This window comes from Manis javanica, chromosome 7 (genome assembly GCF_040802235.1).
Source record: "Manis javanica isolate MJ-LG chromosome 7, MJ_LKY, whole genome shotgun sequence".
Taxonomy (NCBI): domain Eukaryota; kingdom Metazoa; phylum Chordata; class Mammalia; order Pholidota; family Manidae; genus Manis; species Manis javanica.
This window is the reverse complement of record NC_133162.1, coordinates 8,497,354-8,510,389: the sequence shown is the minus strand read 5'-3', so window position 1 is coordinate 8,510,389 and position 13,036 is coordinate 8,497,354. Positions and strand designations below refer to the sequence as shown.

The 13,036-nt window shown below is 49.0% G+C and overlaps 1 protein-coding gene across 29 annotated transcripts in view; it reads left to right on the top strand.

Moving 5' to 3' along the window:
- LOC108390578 (scavenger receptor cysteine-rich domain-containing protein DMBT1) overlaps positions 1 to 13,036 on the top strand; it is a 95,101-nt gene that overhangs the window by 63,538 nt on the left and 18,527 nt on the right. For 24 of the 29 annotated variants that reach the window (XM_073240181.1, XM_073240199.1, XM_073240188.1 and 21 more), the window contains 11 exons: positions 358 to 390; positions 852 to 878; positions 1,474 to 1,627; positions 2,414 to 2,631; positions 3,128 to 3,439; positions 4,869 to 4,919; positions 5,740 to 5,778; positions 6,648 to 6,959; positions 7,515 to 7,547; positions 8,239 to 8,283; positions 10,367 to 10,411. In XM_073240181.1, coding sequence (XP_073096282.1) covers positions 358 to 390; positions 852 to 878; positions 1,474 to 1,627; positions 2,414 to 2,631; positions 3,128 to 3,439; positions 4,869 to 4,919; positions 5,740 to 5,778; positions 6,648 to 6,959; positions 7,515 to 7,547; positions 8,239 to 8,283; positions 10,367 to 10,411 — 1,269 coding nt within the window. The remainder of the gene's footprint in view (positions 1 to 357; positions 391 to 851; positions 879 to 1,473; positions 1,628 to 2,413; positions 2,632 to 3,127; positions 3,440 to 4,868; positions 4,920 to 5,739; positions 5,779 to 6,647; positions 6,960 to 7,514; positions 7,548 to 8,238; positions 8,284 to 10,366; positions 10,412 to 13,036) is intronic. The other 5 variants (XM_073240180.1, XM_073240182.1, XM_073240183.1 and 2 more) reach the window with 5 other exon arrangements.

Here is a 13,036-nt window from a genome sequence, read left to right as displayed (position 1 = left end):
ATTTTATTGGTGAGCATTTCCAAGATCACACACGGGCCTGTGCCCTGTAAGTACTTCCTCCAGGTTCTGCATGAAAGACAGTAAGGTTCTGTTACTAAAACTCCTTCAGCCCCAAAACTGACCAAAAGCAAATAAACACCATAGGCGCCCTCATCCATTGAGCATTGACAAGACTGAAAATCTTTAACCAACATTGATGGCTTTTGTTACTATACTTCCAACTGCCCAGAAGAGAATGTGTGTGAGCCTTAACAAACAAAAACAAAACAAAACAAAAAAACCACTGTCTTCTTTTACAAATTGTGTGACTATCTTACTCAACCCACCTCTCATTCTCTCTTCTGTCTTTGAGTACAGGTGTTGATGGTGGTCCAAACATAGGACCAGCAGGTATTGCACCTCCATATGTTATAACCAGTTGCCAGATCCCTGATGTATGTGAATCCCAGCTACTCTTTAAACCTGTAATTGGGGCACAGTTGAATAAATTCTCTGTGGCCAATTCTCTGTTAAAAGAGACCAGCACAGACCAGCGTGCTAACAGTGGTGGGGCTGCGGGCTGGCAGAGGGTGGGGAGAGAGGCTGGGGGAGAGAGGGTTCAAATTCCCCAGAATTGCAGCCTCTCGGCCACTGGATTCCCTGAGTAGGTGTCCGCTGTGAGAGAGGGCCGGCTGCCTGCAGGGACTGTGGTGCTGGAGATCTCTTGAAGAGCCAGGCAGAGTCATCTCTGTCCGCTGGGCCACAGAAAAACCGCAGCTTTGAGTATCAATGCTTCTGAGTGTTTGCAAGGAGTATTCTGGATAGAAGTCCTCGCTCATGGTATCATTTTTCTCCCCTGTGTATTTTCACAGGCTCCACTGGTGGCAGCCCTCCTGCAGGTACTGCATTTATTTAAACCCTTCACGTGGTTTCCTATTTGTCCTGTATTCAATTTTAGCACTTCCAGCATCTAGACGAATGCTCTTTCTCCCTCTCACATGTGAGAGGCTGCAGCACAGAGAGGCCTTTAACAAATTCCATGCAAAATCCAGTATTTCAGCCACAAAGCGGACCTTTAGGTACTCTTAGTTCCGGTTTCAGCTAAGATCTGTGCAGAATACACGAGGGCTCTTGGATAACCATAAAGTCACAATGTGCTGAGAAAGGGCACTTTGGTTTCATGGCCTTTTTGTCCTCTTCTTTAAAATACATGCATAAGGGTTCATAAAGCACTTCCCACCATATGTCACTATCATTTCTTTTCATAAAAACCCTGTAAGAACGACAGGACACCCTTCCTGACCTCATCTGCTGAAGCGCAGCATTGGAAGTGCACAGGAGCCTCCAAAGCTGACTTGTTTAGTCACCAGCCAAAGCAGGCCAGCAACAGGTCCCCTGACTTCTGTCCTCGTTCTGTCCCCTTTTGACTCCTTGAGAAACACCAGCGAAGGTCAGTGCCCCCTTCTCATGGGGTTTCTTCACTGTCTCTTGCAGGTGAAAATTTCCATTGTGGTGGTTTGCTCACTAATAATTCGGGCTCCTTCTCCAGTCCTTGGTACCCTGAGAAATACCCTCCAAACACGGTGTGTGCCTGGGACATACAAGTGGATATCAGGGCTCGTGTCAAACTTACATTTGAAGTGGTGAAGTGAGTCCATATTTCCTATTTAACTATTCTCTCTACTCAGGTTTAGATGCCAGTTATACTGCCCACTCCCCATCCCCTCACCAAACAAACAAACCCAGCTTCGACATTTAATTCTCAAAAGTGAGGAAGGCCTTGGGACCCACTCAGTAATATTGATCCAAAGTTTAAATGCACAGGCTTTTTAACTCAGCAATTCTCTAGTTTTTCAAACGTGGTCTGCAGATTGTCCCCTGCATAGTTAGGATGACCACAGCAGCTTTCTTATGGCAGCACAGGTAGGAAACAAGCTAACTGCCCATGAGCAGGGGATCAGTTAAACAGATGTTGGTACTGCCATATATTGTCGTCACACACCTAGGGTGCACTGTTGTGGAATGATCTGCTGGAAAACCATGGACAAAATTTGTGCTTAGAGCATAACGGGAAGGAAGCAAAGAGAAACCATTTACTGTGGCTGCTTCTAGAAAGGGGATGGAAGTGAGAAGCACTAGTCAGGGGCAGGAGGAAAATTTACTTTTCCCCGGACACCTGCCAATGCCCCTTAAATTCTGTTCCTGTGCTTGCAATATACATTCAGAAAATACATTAAAGAAAGCTTTAAAATGAAAGGTTTTAATGAACAGGAAGATACATACTACCTACATCAACAGTCATCATTTCCTCCCACCTGTGTGAAAAGATGTAGGTACAGATAGCTTTTCCAGAGCCCTCCGCAGCCCCACGTGGGCAGTGCATGCTGGGGGAAAGCCCGTGTGGACCGCGTGTGAAGCATCCATTACTTCATAGGATGGAAGATTTCTACGGCTGTCCGTACGACTTCGTTGAAATCTTTGATGGCCCACAGAGCGAAACTTTTTCTCTGGGGAGGTTCTGTTCCAGCACAACCCCGGTATTTACCTCCTCCTCAAATCGCCTGACGGTCGTCTTCCACAGCGACGCCATCATCACCAACACTGGTTTTCATGCCTCCTATGAGTCCCTTGTGCCAGATGAGAACAGTACTGGTAGGTCCTGTGGTCACGTTGGCCCTGGCCCTGCTTAGGAGCAAAGCAGGCAGGGGTTTGAAGGGTTTCCCACTCGCCTCAGTTGACCCCAAAGATCTGAGTAGAGTGAGTGGGTGATCCCCTACCTCTGTGGGGGACAACGATGCCTGATACACTGAGCAGGGGCTCTTGGCCCTTGCTGTCTTTGAGCTTGTTTCATTCAAAATGCACACGTGGCTCCCTTCCACCTGCTGGAGAGCGCTGCTCCTCCCTGAGAGTGCCAGGGGCTTGGTGCTTTGCACTTCACACTGGCTCCCAGGGGCCTCCTTTGGCCTGTGTCAAGTACACAATCCTGTCTGGGACAAAAGCTTCAAAATCACCCCCTAAAACCCACATTGACGTGAGGGCTCAGACCCGAGGTGCCTTTGCAGCCGCTTTACCCAGCTCTAACCCTCTCATCCCTCCCCCAGTCAGAGAGGGGTGGTGCCCAGGGCGGTGACAGTGTCTGTGTTTCCAGGTGTGGCCGTCAGGCTGAGCAGAGGCAGCCACAGGTGTGAGGGCCGCGTGGAGCTGCACTTCAACGGTAGCTGGGGGACAGTGTGTGATGACAGCTGGGACCTGCGTGATGCCCAGGTGGTCTGCAGGCAGCTGGCCTGTGGCAGGGCGGTGTCAGCCCCTGGAAGGGCACATTTCCACCGAGGCCTGGGCCCCATTGCTCTGGACGACGTGGAGTGTGTGGGCACTGAAGCCAGGCTGTGGCAGTGCGTGCACAATGGCTGGTTCTCTCACAACTGCGGCCACCATGAAGATGCCGGCGTCGTCTGCTCAGGTGGGCCTGAGGCTGAGGCTGGCGGGCGGGTGGAAGGACATTCCCAGCTCTCCCGAGAGCAGTAGGGCAACCCCGGCCAGCGCCCTGTCACCGTCCCCAGGCGTCAGCTGCTCAGATGCCCCTGCCATCCCCCTCTGCTGCCAGCACTACACTTCCCTTTATGTGGACTCCTTTTTCACTTATATGAAGTAACTTTACCAGGAAACATTATGTCACCACCATAGATGGGGAGCAGGGATCGCTTGGCACAGAAGGTACATAAAAATAAACACAGCAATAAAGCAATGCTAAAATGTTTCAAGCTTAAACAGTGACTATCTAATCTAATCAATTCACACCCATGCATATCTGAAAATGCCCTGAATCAGAATGGAACTATATCTAAAGTTTTAACTTTTAGTACAATAAATATGTAAATATTCAAATGGAAGGTGCACCATCTCAGATCATCTCAAATCCCACCAGTGATGAGTTGCGCCTTCAGGGACAGTCCCTTTGGTTCAGCCCCTCGTTTTACAGGTGACACCGAGATCTCTCCTCAAGTCACAGAGCTTGGAGCCCAGGTTAGGGGCTCCTCCACCATTAGCAGAGTTACATATGTTTGACACTTATGATGTCTAATGTTTTTATCATTGTTCTGTCCGTTCTTAGCATACAATTTTTTCTCACTTTATCTCAGTCACTTTTCTGCAAATAAATTCAGTAGTTGGAGCCAAAAGCCCCCATATATCTCTGCCTCCTTCTGGGTTTGGCTAGGAGGAAACAAACAGGCTTATCAGTTAGACCTGGCTGCAGTGACAGAGAGGACGAAAGGGCAGACAGCGGGTGGGGGTACTGGAAGGTTCTGAGAGGAAAGGAGAGAAGTCAAGGGACTGGATCAGTGCTCGGTGACATTGCCACATGGCACCAGATACAGGGCCAGGAGCCTAAAGAGCAGGAGGTTTGGGCCCTGGGCCCTGGGCAGTTCTGGGGGGTGGGTCAGAGGTTATGGAAAAGGCCATAGACCAGCAGCTTCCACCCCGGCCCGCCAGCTCCCTCCCAGTGCTGAAGTTGCCAGTGTATGTCCTTGAGATAAACCTGGTTCTTCCCTTTGCAAACTGACATTCACTCCGGGAGGCAAGGCCCACACACCCAGGAAGTTACAAAACCCAACCGAATGGCAAGGTAGGTGCTCCACAGAAGGTGACCATCACTGGGACCACAGTTTTCCCACAAAACACACAATGACATTGCAGTGTCTGGCAGCAGGACAGCAATGAGCCCAGTGGCCCAGGACACCTGCTGGGTGCAGCCATGGTAACTCAGAACCCCTTCAGATGCCCAGAGTAGGTGTAGTTTCTCCCCAGTACAAATAAGCAAGCTGACGTTCGGGTTCAGGAAGAATGAGGGGGCGGGACCTTTCCTCACTTGCGGTTCATGCTTCCCGCAGCCTCCCTGCCTTCCTCGGCGCCGTCGGCCGCTGCGAGCTACTCGACTTCAGGTAATTTTGATCGTTCTTAACTGATTACCTGTAACTTGCCTTGGCAAAGCCGCCCTGGGAGGTGGGGCAGTGGTTTAGGGGCCAGATGACCTGGATTTGTCATCCTGGTTCCATCCTTTATTAGCTGTGGGACCTTGAGCAAATCTCTGAGCTATTTGATGCCTCAGTTTCCTCCTCTGGACGAGGAGGAGGAGGAAGAGAACAGCAGTGGTCTCCCAGGGCCACGACGGGACTCAGCGGGTGTCTGTGTGGAGCGGGGGGGTGGGGGGGCAGTGTGTGCTGCGTGGGGCCCACGACCCAGTGTCACCGGCTCTTCCAAGCACGCAGGATTTATCTCCAGATCCTGCTTTCTGCCTGACAGAATCGTAAAGAATTGCTAGTCTTCCCCTGACCCTGTGATTAGCCCAATAGGTCTCACATTTCAAGTTAGGTCAGCTGCTTTTCCGTGGCAGCATCTCTAAGAGTAAAATGCAGTGTGCAAAGAGGAGTTGTGAAAAGGAAATAACCCCAAACCTTCAAAGGAGGTTTGAACGGCAATGACCCCCAAAGAATGCTTTCTCGGCTTTAAAGTATATCTGTTTCAAAAAACAATATCAACCACCATGTTGTGACTTTCTTGAGCTGCGTCATCTGGCTTCTCTTCCCTGCACACACACCGTTTGGGTGAGGAAAGGACCCGCAGAACAGGGCTTGGGAAGTGAGTCGATTTAGAATCAGAAACCAGAGAATCCACAAGGTGAGAGCCAGACAGGTAGCAGAGTTAAATATGTCTGACACTTACGGTGTCTAACGTTTTTATCACTTTTCTCTCTGTCCTTAGCGTCTTTTCCTGAGCTGACAGAGGGGCCCACACCAGCAGGTAATCTGCTCTCTCCCCAGTTGCCTGCCCTTTGTAGTTTTAGTTCAGCAAAACCCCAGCGTCACTGTGCGAGGGTGCCTGCCGGAGACTGGTTCCTCCGCAGTCTCAGCTTGGCCCTACAGATGGCTGCCGCTGGAGGAAGGGCTGATAATGTCTAGGTTTACCCAGAGCATCAGTGATTGGAAAGATGCTGTGAGATGCAAGAATGGTTTGTGGGGACTGGTTTGGAAGCCAGCACCCAGGAAGGCTGAGTCACCCTGCTATCCCAAATCTCCACCCGTTCCCACCTCGAGCTCCCCCTGGCTGTGTTCAGAGTGCTCCAGTCTCTACTTCCTTATGTCACATGGCCTTTGAACTTGGGGGACAGCCTGGAATGACTGCCCTATATGTTCCCCAAAACATCTTCACAGAAGTGGTCATACCTGATTAGGGGGCATTGATGGGAGCTACTGTTAGTGCCACTTGATCAACATGTGCAAAGGCACCCGGAGAATCTTATGCACACTCACCCCTATCAGTATATGCAGGATAGCATCTCACGAAAAATCCTCAAACCCCCATGAGTGCCGGAAACCAAGGCTTCACACACACAGTGAAGGAGAATGGGCAGCTGGGAAACGTGGGCCCGCACCACTGCCCAGCTGCCTAAGGAGCAAAACCCTGTCTTAACCAAGTGTAACCTCAAGAAACACACTAATTAATACCCAAGGCAAAAACTGAAATTAAATGAATGAAACAAAATGAAACCAAGGGGGAAGTAGATTGGTCATTACCGATGGTCAGTGCACAATTTCCAGGAAATGCAGGCTCCTCTGGTGGCCTTTCTGGATGAGCCTTGATGGAGGTCATTGTTTGCAATGTTCACCAAGGTCTGGGCCTGCGGCTGGTGAATGGGTCAAGCAGGTGTGAAGGCCGAGTGGAAGTCTACCACGCTGACACCTGGGGCACTGTGTGTGATGACAGCTGGTCCATACGGGATGCCCACGTGGTCTGCAGACAGCTCGGCTGTGGCCTGGCTGTGTCTGCCCTCCCGGGGGCCAGCTTCAGCCCCGGGTCAGGCAGCATCCTCCTGGATGATGTCACCTGCACAGGGAGGGAGTCCTCCCTGGGGCAGTGTCCTCACAGTGGCTGGTTCAACCACAACTGCGGGCACCACGAAGATGCTGGCGTCATCTGCTCAGGTGAGTACAGGTGGGCCAGGCATGGGGCTGCCCAGGCCAAGCCTGGAATTTGCAGATGGAGTCTGGAAATGCCTCCATGCCTTAACCCTTTTCCCATGTCTGGGACAGTAGACTTCTGTTCTAACTCTGAAGAATTGGCCAACTATTTAATATATGGGAGGGCACCACTCAATTTGAGTGTCTACAAAAGTTAATCAGTTCCAAAATAAAGAAAATAATAATGCTTAAAAAGTTGTTTACAGGATTAAATGAGACATTCCACATGGGACACTTAGTCAAGCAGGTAACACCCTATAAATGCACAAAAATGTCAACTATTTTGTTGGTGGTGGTGGTACTTTACTTACTAAGGCAAATTCTGTCAGCATCACCACCCAAGCTTTTAGCCAGATGATACAATCCACACCCAGCTTTACAGCCCAGAGGGTGCCGCCCTAGGTGCTTAAGGACAATTGCTCACACAGGCTTGTTGAGTGGACTGAGGCAATGATGTTTAGACCACTCTACTGTCCTGGTTTCTGTGATTAAACCACCCTCCTGTATCCTTTATCTCAGCAGATTCTGCAGCTGCTGGACCTCCAGGTATCTGTGAGTTCACATCCATTCTGTTTGCTGATTAGTGACGAGCCATCTAGGGCAGGAGTCCCCCCACTGGCCCTCCCTTAACTTCCCTCATTACTGCTCTAAGCTCCAGACCTTTGCACCCTCCCAGGAGGTGAAGACCCAGAGCTGCACCCCATTCCCACAGAACCCTGCCTGCCCCCAGAGGAAAAGCTGTTCTGGGTATCGGCGGGTTGATGTGTCATCCCTTCCACATTGGAGACCTGCGTTTCAGCAGGACTCTGAGACAACATTTCTTGACCCAAAGTGGTGGCACATGCACCAGAGGCCATGGCCGACCAGGGAAGGCAAGGGGGCCTGGAGGCAGGTGGCCCTGTGCTGGGAGCTCCCCCTCTACCTGCAGCTCTATCTGGGTCCCCAGATGCTGCCGCTGAACTCTGTGGTTCTGAGGAGGTGTCCTGAGCTTATGGGGCTGAATCTTCACAGTCCCAACATCAGTTTTATTCTTTCATTTTCTTATTCTTAATCAGAATAATGTGTCCATATTAATGAGCCACCATCACATCTTAAATGGTAACTACTTGATTAGAGATTGAATGGGTTGCTTAAAGGTAAACTCATGCATGTGATTTTGGTGGTATTGGGATGAACACAGTGAAATGCCACTGTTTGTTTGGAATGTACTTACGATGACTATTTTCCTTTTTTATGTGTACAGTTTCTTCAGCTCCTACAAAACAGCCACGTGTTTCCCATCCAATAGGTACTTCTTGCATGCTTATGTTTTGTAACTGTTTCCTAGCCCGGGGTCCCACCATCTGTGGCTGAATGAAATGTAGTGAGCACTATGTTTGTGGCCCTGCAGCTTATGGAATAAAAGTTGCCCTCACTAGAGGCAAGCTGGCAACCTGGTGGGTTCTCCTTGTGTAGGGACCTTTCTAAGGACAGCCAACCCCACAGCCACCCTCCTAGCTTTATTGGAAGGCCTGTATGAAGGCCCTGAGCACAGACTGCTCCTGTGGTCTCTCCTCAAAGGGGATGCCACGAACCAGCCCAGTCTCTGGGGCTCAGAACCTAGGAATCAACTTCCTGTGCCTTCGGTTCGGGAGCGGGTTCACTTAGCCGGCTCCCGCCCCTCTCACAGCACTGATGCCCTCTCTTCCTCTGCTGCTTTTCCAACCCCCGGCCTCCAGCATCCTCCAGTGAACATTTACATGTTTTAAATTCGAGGAAAGTGAAATCAATTTCTTTCTGAGACTTTTCTCATATTCTTTGATAGACCTGAGTTAGAACGTGAAGGCTGAACCCCAAGCATGCAGATGAATAGTTTTGAACTTTTAGAGAAACAACGTTAAGAAATGACACCCAAAAGAGGATAAAAGCAGAAGATTGTTTTTAAGGCTCTATGTCCTCTACAAAGGCAACATGTGGAAAATATTCCCAATAGAGATGCTTCCCGGTGAGGGGCAGCACCAGAGAGTTCGTGCTGAATTGCAGATACGGGCAGCAGTCCTGACGCTCCTGCTGTGTGTATAATTTCCTCGTGGACATACACTGCCCGCACATAAGCTGCACATCCGGGAGAATTCTCTAACTGCAGGTGCTGCCTCGCTCGATCGAGGGAAGTTTCTCAAGCCCACTTGGCGCTTGGCCCCTGCAGATCCGCCAATACGCAGGCAAAGAGACCAGCCTGGGGCAGTGCCACCACCTCGGCCCGTCCGTCCATAACTGTGGACACCACAAGGATGCCGGGGCCATCCGCTCAGGCAGCTGGACTCTCCCGAGACCAGGATTCCCTCCCTGAGCAGCAGAGCTGTATATGCCAGGCAGGCCAACCCTGCAAGGCGTGGGGTTCCACATTGGGGGAGCAGTTGTTTGCCTGGCACTTTCCCAATTTTAGCACCAAAAGACCCATATCCTAGGAACCGCTCAGATTCAGCTAACTGAAGGCATTGGTCACATTACTCTCAAGGTGCCCAATATCACAGCCTGTTCCCCTGGCCCCAAGAAGAGAAGGGGTCCCATGAGCCGAACCATACCTGGGAACCAGGAAATTGTGGCCTGCTATCAGGATATTTCTAATTTCCTGGAATGATTTTTCTGTATGCATAAATCTCATAAATTTCTCGTGAGGATCTTTCTCAGCCAGGGCTACATATGAGTAATTCCCTGATTTGTTGATGGCCTAAGCTGGACTTTCTTGACACTAGGGACAACTTGATGCAACCATTCAAAAGCTGAATGAACGTTTGAAAACCCTGCTTTGTTACCTTTTGCTACTACATGGTGTATGCGACAAACCTTGTGCCCCCTCCCATCATCCACTTCCCCCCTTCCTCAGAGGGCAGCAGGGTTCAGCTTCCATGGGAGGGAGATGGAGATAGGTGGGGATATTTCTACGCCACTCTATTGTTCGGGAGTTTTCTTAATCTAAAGTGTGAACGTGTGGTGTTTTAAACAAGTGTCTTTGTATCTCACAATGAAAACTCTGAATTAAAATGGCACCAAAATACCAAAATGGCAGGTACCTGCCCAGTTTTGCTGTCTCGGACCTCCAGAGCGGCTGTTGGTGGCTTGTCCCTGGAAAAGTTCAGCTAGATGCTTCTGGCAAGTGCCAATAAGCCAGCGTCTCACCTAGATGAGGGAAAGGCAGTTCAGAGATGCTGCCTGGTATGGGCTTAGTCTAGAAATGCTGATCTGCCTGTGATGGTGCTGCATTTGCCAGAATGTTCTGAACCCCCACACTGGCACACATATGGACTCACGTGCCTGATCAGCTTGTGTCCGTGAGCGCTTTGTACATGTTCGCCTCCACTAACACGAACACCTCTGGTTTTCTCTTCTAGCTACGGAAGGTGCCCCAGAATCCGCAGAAACAGCTCCTGCAGTTGGTAATTCTCTTATTGCTACTTTCACAGCTTCCCGGTTACCCAGTCTTTCTAGTGGCCTCCCCGAGGTTCCAGCCAGGAATATCAGTGCCCAGATTCGTGCTTCCCCCAGGACTGAGAGAACCCAGGCCTGATAGGGACAGAGAGGTCTTGCCCAGTCTCCGGTTCTCTAGAACGTTTTGGATATTTGCCCCTTCCCTTGCAGTTACCGCATTTCACATCTAAAGAGGGGAATGATGGAACAACACGTCTGAAATCAGAAATAGCCTGGAAAAGCAGTCACTGCATTTATGAGCACTAATATGACTTATGCCCACGGGACTTAGAAAGAGGAAGCAAGAGTTTCTAGACTGCTAGAATTCAGAGTTTGTTACAGGAAGAACTAAAGAAAAGTCTCATTAGAAATCTCTTGCCAGCACTGCTGATCCCCCTCCAGGAATGACCCCTGAGTCCTCCCCAGACTTGCCCATCATCAGGTTGGTGGATGGGAGGAGCCGCTGTGAGGGCGCCAGCACATGGGGGCGCTGTGTGATCCCTTTGGGTCACACCACTGGGTGTGCCAGCGGCTGGACTGTGGGGAGGGCATCAGCAGCGCCCTGGGGAATGGCCATGCTGGGGAGGGCATGGGGAGCATCCTCCCGGACAATGTGCAGTGCCCGAGCAATGAGACCACCCATGGCCAGTGCCGGCAGCTGGGCCTGCCCTTCCACAATTGCGGCCACCGTGAGGACGCCGGGGTCATTTGCTCAGGTACCCACTCTTGGCCTTCTCCTGAAGCTGCCGGCGCCGTGAACGAACAAAACGAATGGAAGGAGGCTTGGGTCCCATTGATTCCAGGAGGCTTCTGGGTCATTCTTAGCCTCTCTCAATCTGCTGAGCTACACAGGGCTTAAACCAATACCCACGAGCTCACTCGGAAGCCCTCAGTCTCTGCCATCTTCACGGGATTATTTATCAGACGCCTTCTATTACCGCAGTGACTGCACCCCCTAGTCTCTGTCTTAATGATCTGCTTAGAGCTTTAAATATGGCCTCATAGTGCAGCCTTTGGGAATTCCATGAACAAAATCCAGCTCCTCTCTTGCACACTTTGGTGAAAACTTGCGATTTCCTTTTGGCTTCGTGGTTTGAGATAGTTTCCTTTTTTCTTTCTTTTTTTAGTTCAGCCCACTTACTTATCCAAGGCTGCCAAAAAAGTAGAATAGAAAAGGAAATCAGACGAAATGAAAATATTCATTGCCCAGCTCATCTTAATTTTATAGAGCTAAGACTAGAATAAGGTTTAGTTAATTCATCTGTTTTTGTTATCAGATGTTTACTGAGCATTTAATATGGGCCAGGAGCAATTCTAGGTGAAGATACAGTCCCTTGCACAACAGACAACACTCCTGCCCTCGTGGGGCACGTTCCAGCCACAGGGTTCAGGGTTGCTTATGCGTTTCAGCCACAATTTATCATTAACAAAAGTAAATTTACATCGAATCAGGGGTCAAAATATGCTGGATTATGTTAAGAAATCACTTTGCTTTAATGTTCAGACAACTCGGTGCTGTGTTATAAGCTAGTTTGGTGAAAATGAGAAATCGATGTTAGAAACCTAAAGTCAGAATTAAGGAAGTTCCTGGGACTTCAAAACTCTAGAAGACTTTTCCTCTTCACTGCATCCGTGAAACAGCTTTTCTGACCCATCCTGGGAGGTAATACTTCTCCCACAGTCCGTGAACATTTCTCACCTCTTGCCGCAATGCGTCCCTAGCTCTATTTCCATCTCATTCAAAAAAACTTTTCTTATTTTTAATTTCACACTTCAGAAGTCATCTGGTATCTAATTTTAGTATATCCTGAGATATAAATGTTTTAAATAAAATATCTTCTAGATTTCCTACCTGTGAGTGGGCTTTTTGCTTGGATTTTATGTTACTTTAGTTTCAGTTTTCTTTTTCAGTTTCAGTGTCAGCCACAGAAATGGCCACTTCACCTGGTAATTTTATTTTCTCCCTTGCTTTGTATAAATCATATCTGCATACATTGCCTTCCGTATGGTTGGAGTTAAGTTTTATACCTCATTTGAAACTAAATATCAAGCTCATATCAAACTAACACAAGGTGCTCATAGATTCATTGAATGAAATAGTGAATTAAATGACGTTGATGACGCACATCCCACACATGGGACGCACAGGTCCAGCGCTCCCTTGATGCAATAGCAAGTCTCAGAAGCAAAGTCACAGTGACATGGCCTTCACTCATACTCTCATCAAGGTTCACACATTTAGGTATTCAGTGAGCAGATATTTTTAACAGTCTCAGGACTTCAGGTATCTCAGGCTAAACTATTCCTCTGATCGCATTTTCAGAAAATAATAAGAGTACCACAACTCCCACGTGTTTCATAGTTTTCATAGTAAAGTACACCAATCCAATGATATGCAAGCTTTCAAAAAGGATTTGCATGGCTAAATAAGTTGAAGAAATACCATGCCCCTCTCTTGAAGATTAAGTCTATTAGCCTATTAAAGTCTCTGACAAGTCCTGCAGTAAAGAATCTTGTTTAAACTTGCCTTCACCCAGTATTTCCCAGACTTCTTTGACCACTGAGACCTTTTGAGTGGAAATGCAGCACCACAG